Raw genomic sequence first — 25,357 nt, 5'->3', positions numbered from 1 at the left:
CTTGTCTGTAATGGCACATTAAATCAGGAACCTGCATTCAAATCTACTTAATACTAAGATTGCATTTGTGTTGATAGGGACATTCCACTTTCTGGTGATATCTGGAATGGTTCCCACAGGTAGTTAGTTACTGCAGAATCGTCTCTGCTCAGAATGCTGGTATAGCCTCCCTCTGTGTGAGATAATTGCACCTTGTTTCTTCTTTTGGTATATCCTGTCCTTTTCTTTCTTTCTTTTTTTTTTTCCCCCTTCCAAAAATGTTTTTGCTTGTTACAAATGGAATACCTTTATCCAAATAGGCTGGGTACTATTTATGCTTGCATTTTCTTCCACACCTTGTTCAGTCTTTCGTGCTGCCTCTTGCAAGAGCTCTCTCATTTTGTGGACTTTTCTTTGAACTCTTCAGTTTTGTTTTGCGACTGCATGTTTTTCTGAGGTTGTGGTTTGGTAACCCAGTCCAATTAATATCATCTTGCCTTTCCTCCAGCATTTGCAGTCAGATCTTGTTCTGGTGTGACAATTCTGATATTTTGATCGCTTTTTCTAACACTATATTGGGATCTTCTAATGGTCATTAAGTTTGGGGGTTTGGTTTTTGACCTGGGTATTCCACAAACTCTCTGCAATTGAATATTTGATTTTAAGTCTCAGTGTGTTATAAAAGCTTACAAATTTCTCCCTCTTGTTGTTTTCTCATATGAAATAGATACCCTTAAAAGGTTTTTTTTTGGGGGGGGGGGTGTTTGTTTGTTTTCCCTAGGACTGTAATATTCTTTTAATTCACTTAGCACAATCGAGTAACTTGCTTTCTTCCTTCTCATTCAAACACAGGCTATAAAGCAAATACAGACTGATTTGCCAATATTTAAACTTTCTGTTCATCTTCCTTTCTAGTATTTCCATTTGGCTTTGTGGTCGAGACAGTTTTGCTTTAGCCCCTTTCAATTGTCTGCTGTATTCCCAGAGCATTTCAACTGCTTTGGGATTTTTAGCTCTTGCTTTAATTTCTAGTGTAACATTTTCACTTTTCCATTCCCAGGAACACTGTCTATCATCCTCCCCCACCCTGTTCTGGGGAATGTTTCTTGAAAGAGATTCAAAAGTTGGAGTTTAGAATTGCATCTTTAATAAAACAGCAGTTAACTAACATGTAAGTAAACGAGCAACTTGTGAAGGAGAAGTTAAGAGGCTGTATGCCTTCTCTCTATCAGAAGAGAAAATCTAGCAACATTAACTTACAGCAGATGCTTCCAGCTAGAACAGTCTGACCTGTTTAAAAGGTGTTTGTCCTTACTACGTTTGTTACCAGATTCTGCCACACTTATTCATTTTAAAACTACAGGATAAACTGAGGAGTAAGGTACTCCCTAACTGCAGCTTTTAAGGTGTCAAAACACTGCTTCCTTCCTAGGGAATTTTTCTAGTTACTGGAGTCTTGCTTGAACAAGAAAGCACACTTTATTTTTTGAGCAGTAGTTGTGTGAAAGCAATGGCTATTGAACAATATTTATAATCCCACCAGAGAGGTACGAATGGAATTTTCCAGTGCATTTATGCTGTGTAGCTACTGGGAAGAGTTCAGCTCTTAGTAGGACATCTCAGGGTTGCCATCATGAGCGCTGATTCAGGGGTTCGGCGGTGAAAGGATTGCGTTACTAAAGTCCATGAGTTTGGTTTACATCAGTCCTCAGAGCAAAGGGAGTGTACGGAATTGTATCTCCCAGCTGTTCAAAGCAGAGCATTTTGCTGGCCAGGATTTCCTACTCCTGAGGCATCAGCAGTGCCTGCAAGCCTTCCGGCCCAAAGAAAAACGGCTATTGCCTTCTGCCACTGTTGAGTGTATTTTGAACTCTTTATCATGTGAGCTCTGAAGCAGAATTTATGCTGGCAGGAGTGAAGTTCAGCCAGAAGAGAGTTTACATCCTGGAGAAGGAAAGTAAACAAAATCTTCTTTGGTGTTTGTGATTTAAGATCATATGGTGTGATATACAATTAGCAGGATCGTCACTCACATGTTAGTCACTGATTGTATGGAAAATGAATGGATGAAAACTGTTAGGACTTTGCCAAAACTTCATCTTTTCTTAACTATGTGGAGTAAATGATCAAAGCTATCTCTAAACATCTAGGGCAAGAGAATAGTGAAAGACCTGCAGAAGACACTCCTAACCGCTCTATTTGACACTGTCTCTCTCTAATCGCTTGCTTCTCTTTTAGTGTGTAACTTTATCACAGATACCCTTTGATTGGAAAGCAGTGCCAACTGTTTGTGATTCCCAAGCCTGCTTGTGTTTACTATCTTTACTGCCTTCAGTGGCGTTTCAAGATGCCACACTGATCCTGAGCCACAACTGAGTTGTAAAGATTTCTGTTATTATTTCTTGGTGAGAAAAGGGGGTTCAGGGGACTGAGTGTAGAGAGTCACTGGGGAATCGGGTGCAGGTGCCAGTTATTTTTCCGATGTCAGACAGTGTGGGAAAGGGTTTAGACTTTCCATAGCTTACTGAGCATATCAACCAGGGTACACATCAAATTTCTGTAAGAACCATTTCATACAGCTTTTTTTTCTGAGTAACTTTCTGTGCAGTACAAGTTGATCTCATAATCTGATTTATTCCTTTCATCAGTGTAGGACTGTGTCTGCTTGCCAATAGGCTGCATTGTTTCTTTGTTAGAAAATAATGTAAAAAACCCTCTGTGCAACTTGAAGCCCAGGACAGTAGTTTAAAGCCAAAACATATTTTGTCTGCTTTCTCAAAAGATGTAACTGACTTTTATGTATTCATGTGAATTTAATGTAACATACTGTTTCACCAACTTTCTGTTAAACAATGAGACACTTTAAAGGCAAGAGGGGAAAAAAATGTTGGGAGAAGCATCTTCATTTACAGCAATTACAGATTTTATTTATTTATTTATTTATTTTAAGTAGAACCCAACTAATTAGCAAATGGTGAATATTCATATACAAATAGAATGTAAACAGCACACAGAACTGCTGGTTACATTGCCAAACTTAAGACAAATAATCATTTCTTCCAATGCAAATAAACCAAAATCTGAATGTAATTTCATAGTTTTAAAAGCAAACAAGTACCTGAGATGAACTGCAAGCTTAAAGTATCTAGATTGCTTTACTATATGGTGACGTACACCTACTAGGTACCTCTAGAAATAATTGAACTATAGCTTCTCCATGTATTCCTGACACATGGACAGGGCCATATATAAAGACCAACAAGCTTTTTACAACCTCTGGCACAAAATTCTTTGTTCATGGAACAACACATTAGTTAGCTATCATCAGAATTATTCTTTGGAAATATATTAGTACAACTGAGAGTTACCTTCAAACACCCCATGTTCATGCATGTTCAAGAAGCAATTTCAAGCTTCTGGCTCTTTGAATGCAGCTGTTTTAAATTACCCTCCCCCCCTTTTATTTTTCTTCAGGAAATCACTTATTGTTTCTGCTGTTCTCTGCTATCTAACCAGGAATCTCTTTCAAGATATACAAACAGTTCATATATTGTTCCAAGTACCAAATTCCTGTGCACAAGAGAAAAAATCCATTGTATAATCAGTTCATAGAACCAATGTTCAATACTAGTTAGAAAAAACAAACATGCCCATGTACGACAACAAAAACCTTAGATTGTATGAATAACTTTAAAAAAATAGTAAATCCACCTTAATTATTTGGAGTAAATGTTTCAGTCTAATGAAAGGGAGCTGGGTCCTGCTTTCATGCTTGAATCTTAATTTGTTATGTCTATATAATTGAAATTAGTAGTTGACATTGTTCTCCCTTCAGAGGGGAATACTTGATTAAGCTTTATTGCAATTTAACTACTAAAGTCCACTTACTTTTTATAGACTTTCATTTCATGTTACTCAGATACATAAAGAATTCAGTGCACATTTTATCTGGAAGTACTGTACACTAAAAAATCAGAAATACATTTGAATGTCTTCATGTTGTGTAGCCATCAACAAAAACTTCTTCAGTAGAGAAATCAACAGTTGGTAGGTAATACAGCTTCATTTTCATAACTTTCAAAAACATAAACAACAGAACAATTTAAGAAACTGAAAGCAGGACTGAATCTATTTATGGACAGTAAGGAGAGTAATGGCCCCTTTGATATCTGCAGTCTCCATGTCACCAAAAAATGGTGATACTCTGCTGGTTTTTGCCATGCCTTTTTCAAGAAAATAGTTTGCAAGTAAACAGTAGGTAAACTTTCAGATAGAATTACACTTTACTTACAGTAAACATGATAATCTTATATGATGACATTTATTGGGCAGTTTTTCCTCAGTATTTGTACATCACACTGGTTACCTGGTAAAGATGCGACACACAGGATGGCCAGCTGGGTCTGGGTCAAATGATAACTGACTGTTGGAGAAACCAAGAAATCTTTATCCTTAGGAAATCATCTCTGGTATTCCTTTCTGCTCCAATTCACAGATTTGTCAGTGCACCAATAAACAGCGAGAGTTTTAGCATTTTTGAGAGTGGAAATGCAGCTCCAGCCACTTCAGACACGTGTTTCTTTTGCTAGGTTCTCAACCCAACTTGTGCCAAACAAACTATTAGTGTGTTTAGGAGACATGCTTAAAAGGAAGACAGAAATTGATATGCGAAGCTAAATAGTATATTGTTATGTGTTACACTAGGTTTATTAATAGCTATTTTTCATTAGAAATAGTACTGTTGTATTTTCATATTTATGACTGCGAAAATATGCCCTAATTTTATATTATGGCAGCAAAGCAGAATGCCAATGGAACCTGCATTTTCAGTGCATCAGGTTTCTTGCAGTAAACACTATTGTCTTTAAGATTACTTATATTCTGTCTGTTATTATATATAGTGGAAGGGGACTGTACTCTAATATTTGAAACAGGAGGCTGTCTTTTATATTTCCCTAATTCTTTGGGTGATTTCTTCTTGAAATCATTCTGCTGCGCAAAGAAGTTAGTACAGAAAAACATAAATGTCACACTCCATCAGGTATATTTGCTAAATCTTATATAGAACACTGCAAAAAATCATAGAATATACAGAATTTGTCCTCTATGGGCTTCAGGCTTGTAAGATATTGTTTAGTCAGGGACTATAGGCTCTCTATCTATTATAGTAATGGAAATTAATGTGTTATTCATTAAAACATATACAGTAGTCTGTCACTAGAAGAGTGTTTTCTGAAAGATGAAAAATTTTTGCTTATTTTGGTGTAAAATATATGCAAAGGGTTTTTATTAGTATCTGTATCTTTGAGAAAAGAGTTTGGGTTTGAAGTCAGGAGTTCAGATGCTGGCTCTGGCAATGCCTCATTATGAGGTTCTGGGCAAGTCATTTCAACTTTGTTTTTCCATCTGTAAAAACTGAGATAATAACTTACATTTATACCCACAGGGCTATTTACAAGATTAATTACATAGGCTGTGATCCAGCAAAGCACTTAAGTATAAATGTATCTTTAAGTATATGAATAGTTCTATTGACAAGAATATGAGTATTTCTATTCTTGGGAATTTTGCTGGATTAGTACTTTAATGTCTGTGCAGTGTTCTGAGAATGTGACAGATTGTAAAATTGCTAAAAAATATAAACATAAATACCAAATGCATTACTTAAGAATTGGCCTCTATTTCTATATTTTCTTACTGTTTAATCTGGAACACTCTTTCTTTTTTCTTTCCTGCTTATTTATGCTACTGTTTTTATTTTATAAAATTGAATTTGTATTTATTTTCAGGAAAAAGCTAATAGAAGGAATGGCTTTCAGTGAATGTACATGTGGTTCTAGGAAAATAAAATTTTCTAAGGTACCTAAAATCAGATTTGCTGAGGTATCTAAAACACTTAAAGAACCACATAAGTACCCACATGGTTTTTCAGAAGCGTCTGAATAAGCAGGTGCCTGTACCATATTTTCATTCTGTGAAATTCAGGCACCTACGTATACGATAGTGTGGACTTTTTTTTTTTTAATGAGTCACTTCTGTGCTTTTGGAAAAAATCCTGCTTGATGATAGATTGCTGCTGAGGGCATTCAAGGAAACCTGTGTTATAATTACTGGCTGTGTATATATTTGCCTTGCATCATTAACTGATTTCTTGATCATTTATTTGAAGTTGAAGCTTAACTATACTGTATTCTGGTCTTAGAAATGACCAAATGTTATCCAAAGTGAGGTGGGAACCAGAAGATAGCAATCAAGGCTCACCGTTTTCCCTTGATGGCTTGTTGACATTTAGATCACATGGGGTCAGCAGTATTTGTGCCAAATTATACGCTATTTTCAATGAATTTCCATTCCAACTCATCATTATTTCATTGTATTTATTTATGTCCATTATTCCTCTTTCTATTATAAAGATTAAAACTGTCAGGGAAAAAATACTTCATTTAAATTTAGTTTTGTGAACATGTAAGGTAAATAACATTATTTTATGTTGAATTTCAAGATTTGCTTGGGACTCTGGAAGAAATTCTTCCTAATCTCCAAAAAGATGTTAGTGTTTGGGTAATGACCAAAGACTCCACTTTGCCAAGCGTGCATACCCTTTTAGACAAAATAGAAGCTGCATCTGAAGACCCTGTTCCTGCTGATCGACGCTCTGCAAACAACCTCAAGGCATCTGTTCTCTACATATTTACTTCAGGAACAACAGGTACAGGTCTCCTAAAGAGTCACATTTTCTTAAACCTTTCTCTAGAAACTTTTTTTTTGAAGCTGTTATGAATCTTTGTATAATTTCATATCCAGAAACATTATGGTTGGAAATAAGCACGCTTCTTATCAGTGACTATTTATATCTACTGTTTTATGAGCTTCTCTTCCTTTTTTCTTGCCAAATTGTGCAAGTTTTATCCCCTCTTGTTATTTAACAACTAAGGTAGTTGTAAAACGTTTTGCTTATTCTGGGGGTTTGCAACTGTGATAATACTGTTTTGTGATCGCAAAATGCAATATTAGCTATATTAGCTATACGATATCTAGAACATTAGAGCTAATATTATATCTAGAACATTAGAAAGCCATTTTAGAATAAGCAAATATACATTTAGTTGTTCTTCATTAAGTCCCCTTGTATGCAGGTCACTGTAGAGACAGAAAATAGGATTAAGTTATTAGCCTTTTAGTTTAGAAACAGATGGCTGAATTTATTACCAGTGCTCCGGCAGCTAAGAAGCTACGACTTTTTAAATACTGATCACTGACATGAGAAGCAGCATGATGTTGTTAAGATAAGCAGATTGGCATTCTCATTCAGTTGAACACTGCAGTTTTAGCCATAAGAAGATTTAAAATCAAGATGCATTTTATGGCTTGATTCTCCCACACAAATAATTATGTGTTTGTTTTGGATTCTGGGAAATAATCTGAGAAATAAAAATGTAGGTCTAAAATAAAAAAAAAATTAAAAAGCTATAAATATTGTTCAGAGATCAGGTATGTCTGAAATACTATTAATACAAATCTGTTTGAGCTTGCTGGTAAAAGTAAGGATTTCTAGCTTAACAATATTACAGAATCCTCCAGGGAGGCTGCAGTCTTGTTCTTATAACTGCATTCAGAATCTCTGTGTAATGTCTCTATGAATTTTTGTCATATAGGATTTAAAATATTTTTGAATGGTTGTATGTATAACGTTAATTTACATTGCATTTCTTATGTGTACCATGTAATTAGAAAAATAAGGGTTGTTTAGTTTGAAGAGTATGGAATACGTAGTTTTAATCGGAAGTAATTCAGCATTTTCACACTTTCTGATAATGCAAGAACATAGGGTTGCTCATAAAATTAATGGCCAGTAAACTTCGTTAAAAGAGAGTATTATCTTGTGAAGTCTGTAGTTAGCTGTTTGTAAAGGCAGAAGAAAAAAAACTCAAGACCTTCTCTACAATATCTCTTGCTGTGAGTGGTTCATTGACAGCATAGGCTTATTTCCTCTTCTCATCAGTACGATGGGTTATGGAATTCATCAGTTCTGTTTCATTACATTTTTTTAAATTGTAAAAGTTCCCTGTGTTCCTCATCAGGAACAAGCCTGGATTTTGTGCGTGTGTATGTATGGGTCTGGAATGGATATTAAGCAAGAACACTCCCCCTACTCCAAATAATGAGTAACAGAGAGTAGGCTGAGGAGAGCTCTTAGCTCTAGCACATGGGCCTTCATGTCACTGAACAGAAATTCTGTGCTGAATGTGAAGGAGCTTCCTGAGAAGAGCCTAATTAGAATGGACTCTTAGCATCTTCTGCTGAAAATGTTTAATTCTGCATAGCCTTCACAGTGTTCTAAATTAAATAGCTAGACTTTAGAGGAACACGCTTTTAGATAAACAGCCACTAATTGATCTACCTGGTGTAGATCCCATACATTTCCTAGGTATATTACACTTACTGTGTTTTTTGCCTAGAATGCCACTTCAGGTTAAGGAAGTCCCTGTGTACCCTAAGTGCTTTTTGCTCTCCATTGATTCTCTGTAATTTGATAGTGCTGTAGCTGTGGAGTTTCCTCATGTTTCCTCCTATCTGAGTTGACTTGACATCAGATTAAATGACTAACACGTGGTTACAAACTGGCTTATTTATCTTTGTGTATGGAACGAACGCATACAATACTGTATTAAGCACCCACTTGTCTGTTTAGTTAAATGGATGGCTGAAAATTTGGCTATGAAAGGAAGTATTGATTGTGTTATAATTGTAGAGACCTCCCAGAGAAAAAAAGGAATTTTGACTTCTCTCTAACAGATTCTTTGTATGTACTTTTGTGTTTTCATTATAGGTCTTCCAAAGGCTGCAGTCATCAGTCACATGCAGGTTCTCAAAGGAGCTGCTGGGCTGTGGGCTTTTGGTGCTACTGCAGAAGACATCATTTATATTACTCTGCCTCTTTATCACAGTGCAGCATCTCTCCTTGGTATCGGTGGATGCATTGAATTAGGTAAGGCTCATTTAATTTAATTGTATGGTTAATAGAGAATCAATTGTTTAAAAAACATATTAAAACACATTTAGGTTCACTGCCATTACGGGAACGAATGCTTTGCCTAAACTGAATGAAAATTCTTTTCTGAGTAGTTGTATGGTTCTGTATTTTTGGGGTAGCGGGATGTGTTGTAACAGAGAAGGATCTCTTTTACCAGCTGTTTTGGGGATATTGAAAAAGGATTACTTATAATTATTTCTGTCAAGATTTTTTTTTATTTTCTTTTATATTTGGGAAAAAATGTAGGCAGATATGTAATATTTTGATAGTGTGTATAGCACATTAGCGTACGTATGTAGCGTATTGTACATTGGAATAGAGTTAACATGTGCTTAGGTAAACTTAAAAAGACTGAAAAATATATTTATAGTAAATATATTGTTTTGTGATATATCATTACGTGAAATAATAACTTTTTATTTTCGTTTAAGTTGTATTCTGTTTTGGCATGGACTATAAAATAAATATTTTACTGAGACAACGTAGGTGTCCTCAATGGTTCTCTGAGGATAGATTTATTTGGAATTTAATGACAAACATATCCTGTTTTCTGAAGTATCAAGCCAGAGCAAGGGGGAAGATCAGATGCATAGGATTATGGATTAATTCTGTCTGAATTTGCATCAATGAATACTTTTTTTGCTGAAAAGTGAGGTTTCAGTGATCACCAAACTATTTGCTAACTCAGGCTGAATTTGCTGAATATTTGCTGAATCTTTTTGGATAATCTCAACCAACAAAGGGAAGCTGTCGTCTTCCTTTTACCCCTGTCTATCAGTTGGTTTACTAACTCAGGAAGGAGACTGGGTTCATGTCCTTTCTTTGTCTACCAGGGTTTGAACACTCATCTTCTAATAAGACAACTTAACTGCCAAATTATATGGTTCTCTGAATTAGAGCGGTCTCAGTTCCTCTCATGTTCTGTTTTGTAGAAATAATGAACGTATCTAGCTAAGCTGTCACATAGAGAAAATGCTTCATTTCCTGTTTTACTGTTTCCATAAAGGTGCAACTTGTGTGTTAAGAAAGAAGTTCTCAGCTAGTCAGTTCTGGCATGACTGCAGAAAGTACAATGTGACTGTCATTCAGTACATTGGAGAACTTTGCCGTTACCTTTGCAGCCAGCCAGTGGTAAGTAGAATCAAAATGATGGCTATCCAGCTGGAAGTTCTTTGTACATTTATTGTTCTTGCTGTATTTATGCTAAGAGGGAAATAAAACTGTACTGAGCTTGTCCCTCAGCTCTTCTTCTTATGTGAAGTTCCTCAAGTATTTGGTTGTCTGTAGACGGTAAAAAACAAATGGTTGGAATTAAGAAAAAACATATTAAAGGAAGAGATTTACAGTGGGAATGAAAACTGAATCAGTAGAGTTTGGTGGAAAAGAAATATTATTTCAAGTTTCACAAAGTTAGTTCAGAACACCCAGTTTACTGAAAAATGCCTTTTCGGAATTTTCAAAACTTTGCTTCTTGGCACATAAATGAATGAGAAGTTTCAAGTTTTATAGGTCATGTTTTAACACTCTTTTGGCTTGTGGGACATGCTTGAATTTAGAGCATTTAGACCATATTTTACAATTTTGAAGAGGTTTGGTCCAGGTCAGCGGCTCAGAAGAAGAATGTTAATTGTTCCAATTAGAAAGCTGTTCCAGACAACAAAGCTAGTTTTGTTAAAATGCCGTTCCTGCCTGAATCTGTTAGCCCTAATTTCAAAGTACTTCTTTTGCTATGGCAGTCATCAGTGTTGTCTATCTACAGTGTATCAAGTACTAAATGTGTTGAACCTGTTGTAAATGCCATTAATAACTGACTCAGGTTAATTAATTTAACTCGCAGTCTGGCTATTTTATGGTATGTTCCTGTATCTACCCACTGGTGATAGGGGAGCCCAAGATGTTTAGGCTAAGTTAAGTGCCTAAAACTTGATGGAATTAATTCAAGATTTAGTATAAAATAACATAGCTAAATGGATCAAGGCCATGACCTTTTGCATAGCAAACACAACTTAATTTCTATCCTCAAGTGCTTGGTTTAACTGGGTCAAAATGCATTTGAAACAAATATTCTTAGTCCAGTAGAAACTAAAATTCATCTTGCTATTTCTAGTGACTGCTGTTCCATCCGTTTTATCCATCTTTTGCAGGTTGTACTGTTATGTTTCAATAATAAGCCCTTAATATGAAATCATGAATCATCTTACTTGGTAAAGCATTTTAATGCTTTTACACAGTAAATTATGATCACAGCTTTTATTTTTAATGCTAAATAAAACTAAATAACTGCTTGCAAGTACATGTATTATATTAAGCAAAAAGAACTGTGTCCTCTTTTAATTTAACACATTGTTTAAGAGAACACAAAGAGGTTTGTGAAAAGGTACAGAAGTTGGGTGCATTGCACCTCATATCTCTTTGAACATTCTCCCTTTACCTTTGTAAAATATCATAATTTCATTTTGGACTTCAAATACATAAGCAGGGGTTTATTTCTTTTTCAGTGAATTTTATTCAAATGACTCCTCTTTCAGGAAATGGTGGCAATAATTCAAATTAATGAAACTGAAAATTCTTTTCTAATCCAAGTCTCATTTTATGATTTTCCAGAATAATAACCTTCTCCTTCAGCAGCATTTAATCAATTACAAAAGAATGCAAGTCAGGCTTGTTTTCCAGTGGAATAAAAATTTGCATTTATATCTCAGTTTGCAGACCGAAGAAGTTAATGGAAAAGCCTAGTGTTCAGAAGACACTGTATCTTTTTTTTTTTTTCCTCCTGAAAATTTTCAGAAGTGTATTTAAATAATGTAGAGGTAGGCTCAGAGTTTCTACACCACTGTCCATGCTTGCCTCCCAGCAAAGAGAATATTTCCGGATTAAAGAGCATGACTACCAGGTCTGATGTCCCAGTGACCACCACTGGCTGTGATGTGAATTCAGAATAGTGATATATGTCTGTCTGTTACTCTCTCGCACGCTCTCTCTCTCTTTTTTTTTTTTTGTTACTTTATAATTATGTAAACAGAAAGTTATAGTATATGAAAAAATCAACACAAAGTCTTTCTTTCATTTCTAGATCCTTCCCAAACCATAATAAAGTTAAAGGAGTTTTAACTCTTGCAAATAATGTTAGTCGTGCTATCTTTTAAATAACCCTCCTATTTGTTAATAGGAGCTGGCATGTGAGGCTGGCTTTTTGCTTGTGAGGCTACTTTTCTACTTTTTTACTAGCCAGCTAAAAAGAAACCTAATGTTCCTTCTCAAAAAAAAAAAAAAAAAAGAAAAGCTTATAAAATTAATACATTTTAAAGCTTATTAGATTGTTAGATTAGACCTAAAGAAAAATAGTTACTATTTGTCACATTAGAACTGGAAGAGAAACATGTTCACACAAATAAGTGGAAGGATTCTAAATATATTGTGCAATCCACTATTATTTTTCAAGTAGGTGAAATAATTTGTCAACTTGTCTCTTTTTAAGTGTCATTAACTTTAGAAGTAATACATATACTGTCAGCGTGCAAAAGATCTGGCTAATAACAAGTTTTAAAACTCTATCAAGATACCATGCAGGCTGCAGGGGCAGTGTTCTCAAGGTTAGAATTCTGTAAAGCCCTTCCAATGAGCACATATTAAAATCAAAGGAATTACCTAAAGTGCTTCCTTTGTTTCTTTAAAACAAATACTAAATTTGAAATAAACTGCGTATTTGTAAAGAGTTCATTATGGACTTCTAAGCAGAAAAAGCCATAATAAATGAAGTGCTTTTTCCTCTCCTGCCTATAGATGCACTCTAGCACAAAAAGCCATTTAGCTCTTTTCCAAAATATCTTTCTGACCTGTGACCTACCAGTTCACTGGTATGTCTGTCTTATCCCTTGTGGAAAGAAAACAATATGGAAGATTTATCAGGAAGATCTGTGGCTGAGGCATCAACACAGGAGAGGCCCATGCTGCGGCCTCCATCATGTGAAATTACTGTCATGGCGCTTCTCATTTTATACGTTTTGGACAGAACTCTTGTCAGGTCTCTGTGGTAGCATATAGATGCTCGACTTAGCTGTTCTTATTAGTTCTGTTCTGTTTGATCTTTCAGCCTCCCACTCACATCTGCAACAGCTCTTGAAGACTCTTTTGCAGTGGAATTTCTCTGCAATCTGCTCTGCATCCAGTTTGTTCTAGTAACAAACGTGTGGTCTGGAAAGACCACTCATTAGAAAAGGAAGCCTTGTCAGCGGCTCTCCCCGCCCCACACTTTATTTCTCCTCAAGTACAAGGACCTTGAAGTGCGTGACGTGCGTAGCTTTTGCTGGGCTACTAAATAAACTAGAGTTTACTCCTACTTACATTGAAAGTCTATTTCACAAGCCATTAAATGATTACTTAGAAATGTTCTTTCAATATCTGTCCTTTTCTGTTTCCATTTGATATTGAGCAGGTGTTATCATTTGGCATCAGTAATATTTCCTATTTCCTTGGGGTTACCTCCAAATGTATAAGAGTATTCATACCAACTTTCAGACTTTATTTCGTTAAGCTGAAACAAGCCAATCTGTCTACTAGATCCAGTTTGGCCAAGGTTCCTTTGGATGGGATTAAGCTCTCTGAAGTGTCTTTAGAAAAGATTTATTTTATTAAAACTCTTCTGCCTTAGAACAATAGTGATTTAGAAGAGGAAAATTGATGCTGCTGGGATCAGCAAACAGGATGAACACTTATTTCCCTGCTGTTGACTCAAGTGTTGTGGGAAGAGAGGAAGAACAGGGCAAATATTTGTTAGATAGCTCTGTCTTCCATGTGGAAGCTCATTTCTTTGAAGGAAGAGAATTTGATAGAGTGAGGAAAGAAAGGAGAAATGAGTCAGCGGGCACCACTCTACAATGCCGGATTTACTTACTATTCCATTTCATTCCCTGTTAGAGACATGCTTTTGTTCAATTTATATTTGAGACTAGATATTGTTCTCTGTCTTAACAGGTGGAGTGGAAATTTGACAGGGCCTTAGCAAGTTTTCAGCATAAACATTTTGTTAAATACCCCAAACCAGTAATGTATCACAGTTACAGACAGCTACGTCTCCACCTTCTATCGAGGTCTCTGAATACTCTCTATATGACATTATGATTTTACTTATCTCAGCGTGTGAATTTTGTAATTCATTTATTCTTCTTGTAACCTGTGTTTTTTCAGTTTGTGACCGGTTGCGTAGGTACTAAGGAGACAGCGTTCTTAAACCAAGTTGTTAGTGATTTACTAAGGTATGAACAATGACCAAAAAGAAAATGTAAACTGTGTTAGTACAAGGTAATAACTCTTAATGGAGTTCAAAAAAACAGATAGACTTTTAGACTAAGAATATATTTAGCACACTTGATAAGCTACGAAACAGACCTAAGGATTGGAAGTGTGCATTTTTTCCCCCCAAATTATATCAATTGATCTAATCTAATAAAAGATACTATGTATCAAAGAAAACTTTGCCTATGTGATAGCCTTAAACTGCCATGTCTACAACAACAGCATTATTGACCAAAAAAGGATTTAGAAACAAGAGTCTATAATCCTGTCCATTTTGCCTCTTGCCTTCTGATATTTAAGTCCAATAGCCTTACTTCCCTTGGTCTCTGTCCACAGGATGATTATGTCTCTCTTCTGGTTCTTCTTACCAATAACCTTTATCTTCCTGCAAAGGTCTGCTGTAATGCTCCTAGAGTTTCCTTGTCCTTAGGGAGCACTGGTTTTCCAAATCCAAACCAGCATTGAAGGCTAACTGATAACTTAGCTAGTAATTCTGGCATGGTGTCTCAAGAGTTTTTGAGTCTTTAAGAGGTCATATAATTTGACCAATTCTCTACCTTCCAGTTTGTTTTCCTAGATATTTGTCTTTTGGGGTTGAACTGCTGCAGTCATGCAGAAAATGTCTCAGTATTGAGGCCAAGGAATTACATTCATACTTTTACAAAGGGAAGCTCCATGTTGTCCTCAGGATAAGAGGAATGCAGGGAATATTCTGTGCCTGCTTTAATTCTCTGAATCGACCTCTGTAAAGTTTTGTGTACTATATTTTTACTTGTGGGCTCCTGAGACAATCACCAAAAAACCAAGGATCTACTTTGTATTTCTGGGTGGAATAGGGACAAAAGCGACTTTTTATGGTGGTAGATAGTCTCTAAGGTAATAAAAGTACAGGTAAAGAAAACATTTCCTATTGGAATAGCTAAAGGAAGAACAGTTCTATTAGAATCTAATCCTAGTAGATTATTAGGAGATTCATTAATGAAAGAGTGCTGGGAATGAGCAGTGCTACATAGCAAACAACCAGTTCCTGAACTGGAAGGAAGTGTCCTGTTCCTCTTTATAATAAATCTAGAATTCCTGTTCCCCTTTCTTATGTTGCCTGTCTTTACAATACCCTTCGTGTTTTCCTTTCCTTTTATTTTTAAATTTGAGCATGTATTTCTCTCAAAAATACTCTAGTTGCAGTTCATAATGGGGTATTACTGTAAAGTGAATGTAAGCATATATCCTGAAGAATTTATTACATCTGTCAATATAATGGCAGTAGGATATCTCTCATCTCATACTCACTGTACTACCTGCCTGATGCTTTTTTTTTTTTTTTTTTTAAACAGGCCTTATGGGTCAATAGGAACTTGGTGAATGCATTGTTACATACACTTCTTGTAAATACATGAAGATAAATCTTATGTGGTCTGCACTTATTTTATATTTAACAGATGTTTGAATTTCTCAGGCCCTGAGATTGCTCTTAGTTTCACCAAGGCCATAATACAGGAAACATTTCAAGTCTCCTTTGCTTAAAGTTGCCTTTGCTTCTCTCCCACTCAGCATTTCCTGCTGCAGAAATGGTAAAATTAGGACAATGAATCTATTTTCTTGGATTCTTTTAAGCAACTGCTGAATACATTTTTATATTGCTGCAGTCATGAATCCTTCCCACACCCAATTAATATACTGTTGATGGCACTTTAAAAGGCATTTAATTTATCAGTGACTTAATCATGTATGGTTTACCTAGTTTACAAAGAACATTTAAGAAGGAAAGACTGGCAGATGAAAAATCCCAGCTACCATCCATGTGGTGTTTAGTGTAATAAGGCAGATCTTGACTTGTCAATTAATTACTATACAAATGAAACAACCACTCAAAATGGAGAAATAGTGTGTCAAAAACTGATTTATGATATATGCAGACATTTGGTATGTGGTTCAAAGAGCTTGGCTGAATGCGCTGTAGAAAAGTCCAGCTATAAGGTGAGAACAATGCTTGTTTATTAATGCTTCAAAAAGGTATTGTTTTTACATTTTTTTGTTAAAAGTAAGTGAATATAGACTGAATCCTGATTGTGCTTCAAAATCACTTCATGAGGAAAGAAAATCACAGTGCAGGAAAACAAATAGTTAGAAAGTTACTAAAAGTATAGAAAGTATATTAAAGTTAGAAGAATATTCTAACTTTCTGTTATTCTAAAAACAGTTTATAAATCCTGCCTTTCTGATCACCCATAGAGAACTATTAATCACATTCAGAAACACAAAGCATGAATAACTGATCACAGGACACAAGTTACTTGAACTGGTCTATGATGGTCATCCAGGGCAAGGCACTAAGTCTGTGGTAAGTAAGGTCCTGTGGGGGAATTTAGCTCTCAGTGAAGGAAGTGTTAACTAGTTCCTACACCACAGCAGACAAAGAACGTGCACGCAGACAATTACTGCAGAGCGGCTGATGCACAGTAACGGGCTGATCTGCCACAACTTGTTCAGGTGTCAGGAATGGTACAGGGATTGCCAAGCATACTTCCCAGCAAAGGTGTGTACTTCATGACTTCTTGAAATCTCTCCTAATCCTACAGTTCTGTGCACCATAATGATTGGAAGCTAATTTTTGGTTATATCTGAATATGGCAGAAATTGAAGCATGACTGTTTGGTGCCCTAATCTGTTTAAAGTATATGTGCCTGCGTATTTAGTTTATTTGGATTTTCATACATATCATACAACACCCTAATTGTGCACCTCCAAACCATATTTCTAGAATTTGTTGGTTTTATCATCCTTCCCTTATTTATTACATTTTATTCAGAGCCTAAGCTTTCTGCCACAGTAACTGTGGATACCTATATGCATGCACTAAATTTGGACTCTGGCAATAATCTGGACAGTAATACAGATGATGAATACTAATAGATTAAATCATGAAAAATATGTTGTTAAAAGGGTTATACACATTTTATTGAAAGTGGTTCACTTTCCATAGCAAGTTAGTTATACGTAAAGCTGAGAGGAATTAATGTCATGTATTAGGTTATATATAAAACTTAGGTAAAAATCTGTAAAAGAGCTCTATGAACTTAGTTACATGTTTAAAGTTATCATTGTTTAAAGTTTCCCTCATTTATAATTATTCTCTCTATACTTTCTAAACATTTAACAATAAGGAGACTATATTGCATAGGTTTTCCATTCTTATAGTTGAAAGACTGCTAAAATGTGTGACAGTTTTAAGGCTTTTTCTCTGGAAAGCTCTGCAGTACTCTTCAGTAACTCTTGCATCAGCAGATGGGTACTCTGTGATAGAGCTGACTAAATCGCAAGTACTACAGTTGCAACAATGCAGTCTAATAGGATATTTAGCTCAGTTGTGAATGATGTGTGAATAAGTGAATTACCGTCCTCTGTTTTAAAGAAAACTTGCTTTCCGCAGTCAGGTTTTGATGACTTCATACACCTTCTTTGTACTTCTGCAAAAGGGCTGAGCCTTAAGAGAGCATCTCCTGAAGTGCAGTAGCCATGCCGTGTATTGGCGATAGGTATTACTGTTGCAAACGGAGAGGAATACTGGTCAGAGTGTCAGGGATAGCTTGCCTCTTTTCCACTAGAAAAACCTTTAGCATGACTTTGTGCTTTACTAATATAAACTAGCCAGAATAAAATCAGGAATTGAAGTAGTTGACTCTATAAACAATGCTATCTTTGTCCTTTTGGGGAAAAAAAGCAGAGTGTAGGTCATTGTTTTCTAGTTCATCTTAGTTTGTGTTTCTTCAGCAAACTTCTAACAATACTCCTGTTATTCTTAAAGTATAAATATAGAAGCACACTCACCTGTTCGTTAATTTGATTTCTAGAGAGTTTGAATGTTCCTAGCCTAATGAATGACCCACTCAATCAGTGTGTATACATACATGCATATTTGTCTCTTCTGTTCATTGTGGAAAAAATTATTTCTGTGAAAGGATCTCTTGTGCTGTTTTTCATACGTTAGCATAGGCTGTACATTTGAATAATTCAGTGACCTCAGCAAGGGGTAATTGCAGTTCACTTACTGACACATTAATTTCAGTTTAATAATGAAACTGAAAGGAAAATATCGCATATCACAGCTTAAGACAGTGGATGATTTTCTGGAAAAAGGGTTAAAAGCTTTCCTGACAAAGTTCAAAGTAGGACTGAAACACTTAAAAAATATATATATATATTATATATATATTTGTTGTTCATTGACAGTGTAATGATCTGTGAATGTGTAATGTAATAAACATTATTTCAGAAATATGAAAATCTACACTGTTGCATTTGAAGTTGAAAAATCAAACCACTCAAAAAAATTACCTCTCTAGGCCATTGTAGAAACTTTGTTACTGGCCATGTCCACCTGCAGTTTCCTTGCACTTTATAATGCAGCTTATGTTAATAATGATTTGACAGGAAATTAATGAAATATGTGATTACCTGTTTAGAAATGACTGTTGAAGCTAAAGTAAGGTAGGAGGGGAGAAAGAAAAAGGAAAGAATCGGGTTGACATAAAAGCGTAATTGAACAGAATGGTTAGTGACAGAGGGAGGCTTGTTAGTGATGCAGTTTTGGATAATATAGCAGGATAATGCTATACAAGATCCTGCTCTGCTAAGAGCTATCTGCATATTCATTGCTGGATCATTCAAGATCAATAAAGGACTTTTTCTTCCTCCTATGAGTTACTGATTCTGAAGAGGGAAGAAGAGAACTTAATCTTCACGATTTAGAGCAGGAACTTGAAATGTTGCTCTGTGTGCACCTTTTGTGACAGAAGCGACAATTTACCATCCTCATGAAAAGCTCCCTGAATTTTTTCCAAGGCATAAGCCTCTGAGGAACAGTACTTTCTATGTATTCAGTAGGCACTTCTGTGTTTTTAAGCTACACAATGTTTAAAGATTCTCCTTTCAATGAGCACACCTGGATATCTCAAGGCGTGCGCGCAGACTGACCAGATCTCAGTGGGGAGGGGTGCAGTAGACTGGAATATAAGAACAGAAAGTAGGGACTTTGTTTTCTGTAAAAAGTATATGTACAGATATAATCATTATATATACACAGAGAAAGAGTTATATACAGATATAACTTTATATATATATATATATAATATATGTATATACAGGCAGTGTACCAATACCAAAGCACTATGCAATTTTAAATATAGGTGATAAAAAATGATACCAAACTCCTACATTTAATTTGTGCTGTCTCATTGCTAGAATATTCTGTATTGGCACTTGCAACAATTAAAAAGTGAGCCTGATTTTAAAACAGTGCAGTAAAAAAAATACATTTTAGGTCTTTCGCCTTCTAATGTTTCAACCTAAATCTGAATGTATTTTTAAGGAGCTCCTTGCAGTAACAGGGTTCAGGAATATATTCATAAAATTAGGGAGTCTCACTGAAGTGGATGAACATATACTATCGTGTTTCTTGTAATAAAACATGAGATTTGACAACAGTAAAGACTGAGAATCACTAGGAAATAATGTATTCCAAGTAACACTGTACAAAACCAGTAAGTGTTAAACCTGAAAGAAATACAGAAGATGACTCACATGGTTTGAGTAGTAAGGAACAGAAATTACAATTGCATGAAATCTTCATTGTTTCTTATAACCAGTCGGAAGATACAAGAAAGTAACTATTAATCTCTGCTGACTTTAGTCCCTTGACAGAAATAATGCCTGCCTTCCTCTATTCTTTCAATTTTCCTAATTGTGCTAAGTGGAAAAAGAGTGACAGGATAAACCTTTTAAAATATGGAAGTACTTATATAAATTAATGTAGTCATTATTCAGGCAATATTTTGCTTGTGCAGTAGTTATTGGCATACACATAATTAGGTTTTTGATTGCAGAGTTTGCTACACTGTAGTTGTAGCCTCGCTATGCCAGCTTTCTTTAACTTCTTAACTGTTGTTGTTCTTATTTTTTTATGTTTTATACTTGATTTATTTAAGCAGGTACATTTCTTCCATAATATTTGCAACAGTCAAATACAGTTATCAGAATATTCCTTTTTTTTTTTTTTAACAGAAGGAGGGAGAAAAAAATCACAAAGTCCGCCTAGCAGTTGGAAATGGAGTAAGAAATGATGTATGGAGAGAATTTTTAGACCGATTTGGTGCTGTTAAGATCTGTGAGTTTTATGGTGCTACTGAAGGAAACATTTGTTTCATGAACCACACAGGACAAATTGGATCTGTGGGACGTACCAACTTCTTTTATAAGGTGACTATTTAATTCTATTTTACTTTGGAGGGAGTGCTGAAGGCAAATGTATTTCTCAGTTTGACTACAGGTTATAGAGCTGCAGTCATAAGTCCAAGGTAAATTTTCTAATGTAGTTATTGCAAGTTTAATTGACCCTGTAAAATCTTGGAAGCGACCAAAGTATTGCAGATAGTGCTTCTTGCCAAAACAAGTCAAATGTTCAGCAGGAACACCAAGATTTTTCTTAGAATTCAAGAGTGTCAAATAGGTCTTCTCTTCTGAGAGCTTTGAGTTGATTCTGAATGTTAGTCCAAATCTCTACCATATTAAAGGATAACAGAGGAAGTTGGATTTGTTTTAATACCTAAGAATTTACGATCAATGAAGTATACATACAAGTCCCATGTCCTGATTTAGTGTTCCACAGAATACGTTTACAGCGGTTTTCAAAGGATATATTTGTATTGCATACTACATGTAAACATTTAGCATAAATAAGAATTAATAGTAATAAAATAAAAGCAGAAATACTTTTAAGAGATTTTATACCTATGTACAGTTAAGTACAAGTAACTCAAACTACTTTACATCCAGTCTGTTTCATTACTTCTAAATTTCAAAGATAAAAAGTTAAAAATATAATCACTATTATTTACATATGATACACAGTATTTTCCAGTGGTATTAATTTAAAAATTCCATGCCCCTTTATCTACCAAGTGTGCTATATTTAGTTTGCTCTAGTTTACTAAAATTCAAAAAAATATATATTTCCACTATTTCCTGCATAGTCTCTGTTTTGTATTTCATCAGCTTTGACAATGCAGGTTACATGTTTTGGGGGAAAAGCAATAAGTGTTATTAATATCACACATGCTGTCTTCTCCTTCCTCCTTCAAAATAAATGAGGAGGAAGAATTATGTGAGGGTCAGTTTACAACTTGTGTCTCCACACACGTCCTTTTATTCCAGCTAGAAATTCAGATGGATTTTCCCTTTGTGTCCTATTAATATCATCCCTTGAATGGTTAGAGAGGTCAGTAAGTAATGTGTGTTCCAGGGTTTAGCTAATGAAGTAGAAGATGTCTTATTAAGACTTTCTAGCAAGGAGACTGCTTATTTCACTTTATCTTGTTGTTTATGCCCATTTTTACTCTTCTTGAAATAAACAGGACTACATGGACAGGCTATAATTTGCAAAAGGAATTGAGATGCCTGTTGATGAACACAAGTCCTGCTGATATAAGTGGCATTTGTGCTCTCCTGAGGCAAACTGGTAGTAAAATGTTCTGACAAAACTGTTTTCACAGAAAGATGTTAAAATATTGTTTGGAAACACATCTGTTCAAGATAAGTTCTAATGAAGTGCAAATAACTTTCTAGACAGCATAGGTTCAGGGTCCACAACTTCAATACAGCATCACTACACAGACTACTTTACAATTCAGAGCCCAGAAGAATTCCCAAATCTTCCCTTCAGGGACAGGGACCTGGGAGCCTAGGTCTCAGCTCCAGACTCTGCAGGGAGGAACCTGGAAACACTCAGAAAGAGACCACAAGAGAGAACATGTTTTTGAGAAACCGTTCAGAGCTTGGCAAACTCAGCAGATTTACTCTGCTCCTTTTCTGAGTTGTACATGATCTATATTCTGCAGTAGGCACAGTGGATGTCTGGTTCAGATGCCTGTGAGGACCTCTAGAAAGGTGCAGATCCACTGTACAACACCAGGTATCTAGAATTTAGGGAGCAGAAGCAGAATGAGGAACCTTAGAGCTTGTGGTCACATTTGTTTCAGACTTTTCTAAGCCACGTGCTTTAATTCTTTTTAAATCTTTTTTTTTCTTAGAAATCTTATAAAATTTTACTTTTGTTCCAAGCCTGAGTAAACTTGTTTTCAGAATTTCACAACTTGTGACAGAGTTTTGTCATAAGTCATTAATCTTCTGGAAATGCCATGTATAGGTTACAGCAGATAAAGGATTAGGCCTGAGGTTATCTATTCATTGATTTATTTTTCTGTATTTTAAACAACCTAATGTGTGGAGTGTGATATTTTGCATGTGTTAATATTGGCATTTCATATATCAATAAATGCTGTTTGTATTTCTGAAAGGAAGATTAATATTTTGTTTTTCTTGCACATGAAATGTGCTACTTGTTTCTCTTTAATTATTAGACTTGAGACTGCTTAGATTTGAGTTAGTCACTGCAAATGAGAAAAAAATAGCTCCTGCAAACTGCAGTTAAAAAATAAATGTAGTTGTAACTGTATACTTGACCTCACTAGACATTTTTGCTGTAATTTATATATAATTCCAAGCTGGAACTATTTTAGTCTATGGAAACAGCAATATAGTCTGTTAAGATAATTATGGATTGTCCCCCTGCTTACTCAGTACAAATATGGAAAGACCATAAGATATTTTATGAACCGGAAAAAAGCCGTTCATTGCATTTGGCTTGGCTTTGAAATCAATTTATATTCTGTCTTTGTCAATACTCTGTTTTCCCCAGAAATAAATCTACAGTAAGAATTCAGCAGTTATTTCTGTACTTTCTGTTCTAAGGAAGGTAACTAAAGCACATATTTGTAAGCAGGCTAAATATTTAGCTATTACCGTTCTCCACAGGGGCCTGTGGTATATGGCTCCCAACCGCTACACTAATGTACATAAATTTGGCATTCGGTGTCTGTAGAGTCTGAGAGGAGAATAAAGGTTGTCACTGAAAACCAGATCCAATGTGGAGACAAATGGCCTCGTTCTCATTACATGGGCATGGTGTGTCTAGCCACATTGGTGGGTGGATTATATGACCGGTTTTATATGGGAATAGATCTGTCCCAAATATCTTCCAAATGGAGGAGTTTTCAAGTACTTCTCCAGAGCTCCATCAGGACTTTTTTCATAAGTAATATGTCTTGAGGCAGAACATTTAGGGCTGCCTGACCTCTCTCTCTTTGAAAGAATCTTTGTCAGTGGAACAACATGGCATATTAATATATCTTTTTTTATATTAGAGTAGTTACACGTGTCATATTAAAAGTCCTCCAAAGAAAGAATCTGCAACTGCTGGGGCTCTGAGGCTGTCACCCGTGCAGTCTCGCTGGAATGACAGTTCCTTCAATCTGCTTCATGCCACTTTGCAGTTTGCAGGAGCAGCCAGCTCCCCCATATGTTGAAACAGAGTAGTGTTCACATGAACCAGGGCTTGGTTAGGTTTAGTGCAGTTTCAGAAAAGAAAAGCCTAGAAGCGGTTGAGAGAGAGTGAAGGAATGTTAAAAAATATCATAACATGTACCTTTTGTTATTTTCACATTGTTAAAGAGATACAAAAACTGAAGTTTGGGGACCTTCTTTTGTATGTGTTTTTGATTACTCTGCAATTGAGTACTGTGACACAAACTGGCTCTGTATTATAATGCTTTAGATAAGTTAGTTTGGACTGAGTTCAGGCTTTTGTTGTTTTTTTTTAAAAATACATTTTACAGGTTTCAATCATCGGACAATGCATTTTGCAATAGAACCGCTGTGTTTGTTTTACTTTACTCTGAATGACATCCACTGAACATCTAGCAGTATGTAAAGGAGAACAGCTTTATTTCTGTTTCTCTGACCCTTGAATGATCTGAAGTTGGCAAGGGAGACTGTCTACTGGTGGAAACCAGGGAATGGCACAGGAAAAGGCCCAGGCACCCAACTCCTAAGTGTTTCTGTCAATACAGTTGTCTGAGGGAGCAGGGAACATTACTGAAATTTGAGAAGAGAAAAAAAAACTGCTATAACTCTTTTTGAAACCTTATTCCCTTGACATGTGGAGCAATGTAAGGAGAGATCCTCAGATATACTCTCTGGGGATTTCCTAAATACCTTCTTCTTGAACTGGGAAGAGAAAGAAAACTGAGAAAGGGGAAAAAAGAGTTGTGTGATAACGTGATATAGCAAAGGAGATAGAGGAAACACACTCTGGTGCAGTTACACAGTCAGAATAAAGTAAATGCAGTATAAAACTCCATACATACAGATATTGAGACTACCCAGAATAACAGGAGGTAGGTTCAAAGTCTAAGATTTTTCGTGGGAAAAAAGAAAAATAGGAAGGCATTTTGGCCATAAGCAGTGACATTGGCACAGTTACTAAAGGTGAAATGCAGATAAAAGTTATAGCTGCACTGTAAAAGACAAACTGAGCTCCCAGAATGATGAAAGGGAGTTTTCTGTCATTAACTGCCAAAAAAGGGAGGGAGGGAGGGGAGTGAACACTGATGATCAATATCAGTGTTCTCCATAACACATTACTTTCATAAATAATTTGGAAGAGACAATAACAGGTGCAACCCACACAAGCCACTGCGTGTGAAGTGCTGACTCAAGGCAGCGTTCTTGCTTGCACTTATTTTCACACTACTTATATAAGAGGGATTGGTTTATGTGCTTGAAAGCATCACTGTGATACACGAATAAATCCTTCAGTAAGGATGTCCATGTAGACTTGATGAATAGAACAGTATAAACCTCTGAATAGCTTTTTAGCTGTACCTCTTGAAATGTTTTACAAAGAAGATAGTGTATAGATTAACATAATAATATAGTACATTACTGTTTAATATTTACGCTTGACATTCATATGCACATAGTTAATGATTAATATAAATCTTGTATGATATACATTATATAGATATAAAAATGTGATATGGGAAAAAGCTGTAAGACTCTCAATAGCACTTATTAAATATGTATGTTAAATCCCTGTCTTGCACTTAAAATATATTCTGTGTGACAACAGAGAAGATGTAATGGGAGAGTGGGACT

The 25,357-nt window shown here is 35.6% G+C and overlaps 1 protein-coding gene across 1 annotated transcript in view; it reads left to right on the top strand.

Annotated features, from left to right (window-relative positions):
• Positions 1-25,357, top strand: part of LOC106487961 (long-chain fatty acid transport protein 6-like) — a 39,727-nt gene that overhangs the window by 4,150 nt on the left and 10,220 nt on the right. Inside the window, exons 2-5 of the mRNA XM_067315401.1 lie at positions 6,482-6,688; positions 8,810-8,968; positions 10,020-10,144; positions 20,369-20,563. Coding sequence (XP_067171502.1) covers positions 6,482-6,688; positions 8,810-8,968; positions 10,020-10,144; positions 20,369-20,563 — 686 coding nt within the window. The remainder of the gene's footprint in view (positions 1-6,481; positions 6,689-8,809; positions 8,969-10,019; positions 10,145-20,368; positions 20,564-25,357) is intronic.

The sequence above is a fragment of the Apteryx mantelli genome, chromosome Z, assembly GCF_036417845.1.
Source record: "Apteryx mantelli isolate bAptMan1 chromosome Z, bAptMan1.hap1, whole genome shotgun sequence".
Lineage (NCBI taxonomy): Eukaryota > Metazoa > Chordata > Aves > Apterygiformes > Apterygidae > Apteryx > Apteryx mantelli.
The sequence above is the reverse complement of the archived record's forward strand: the minus strand, read 5'-3'. Positions and strand labels throughout refer to the sequence as shown.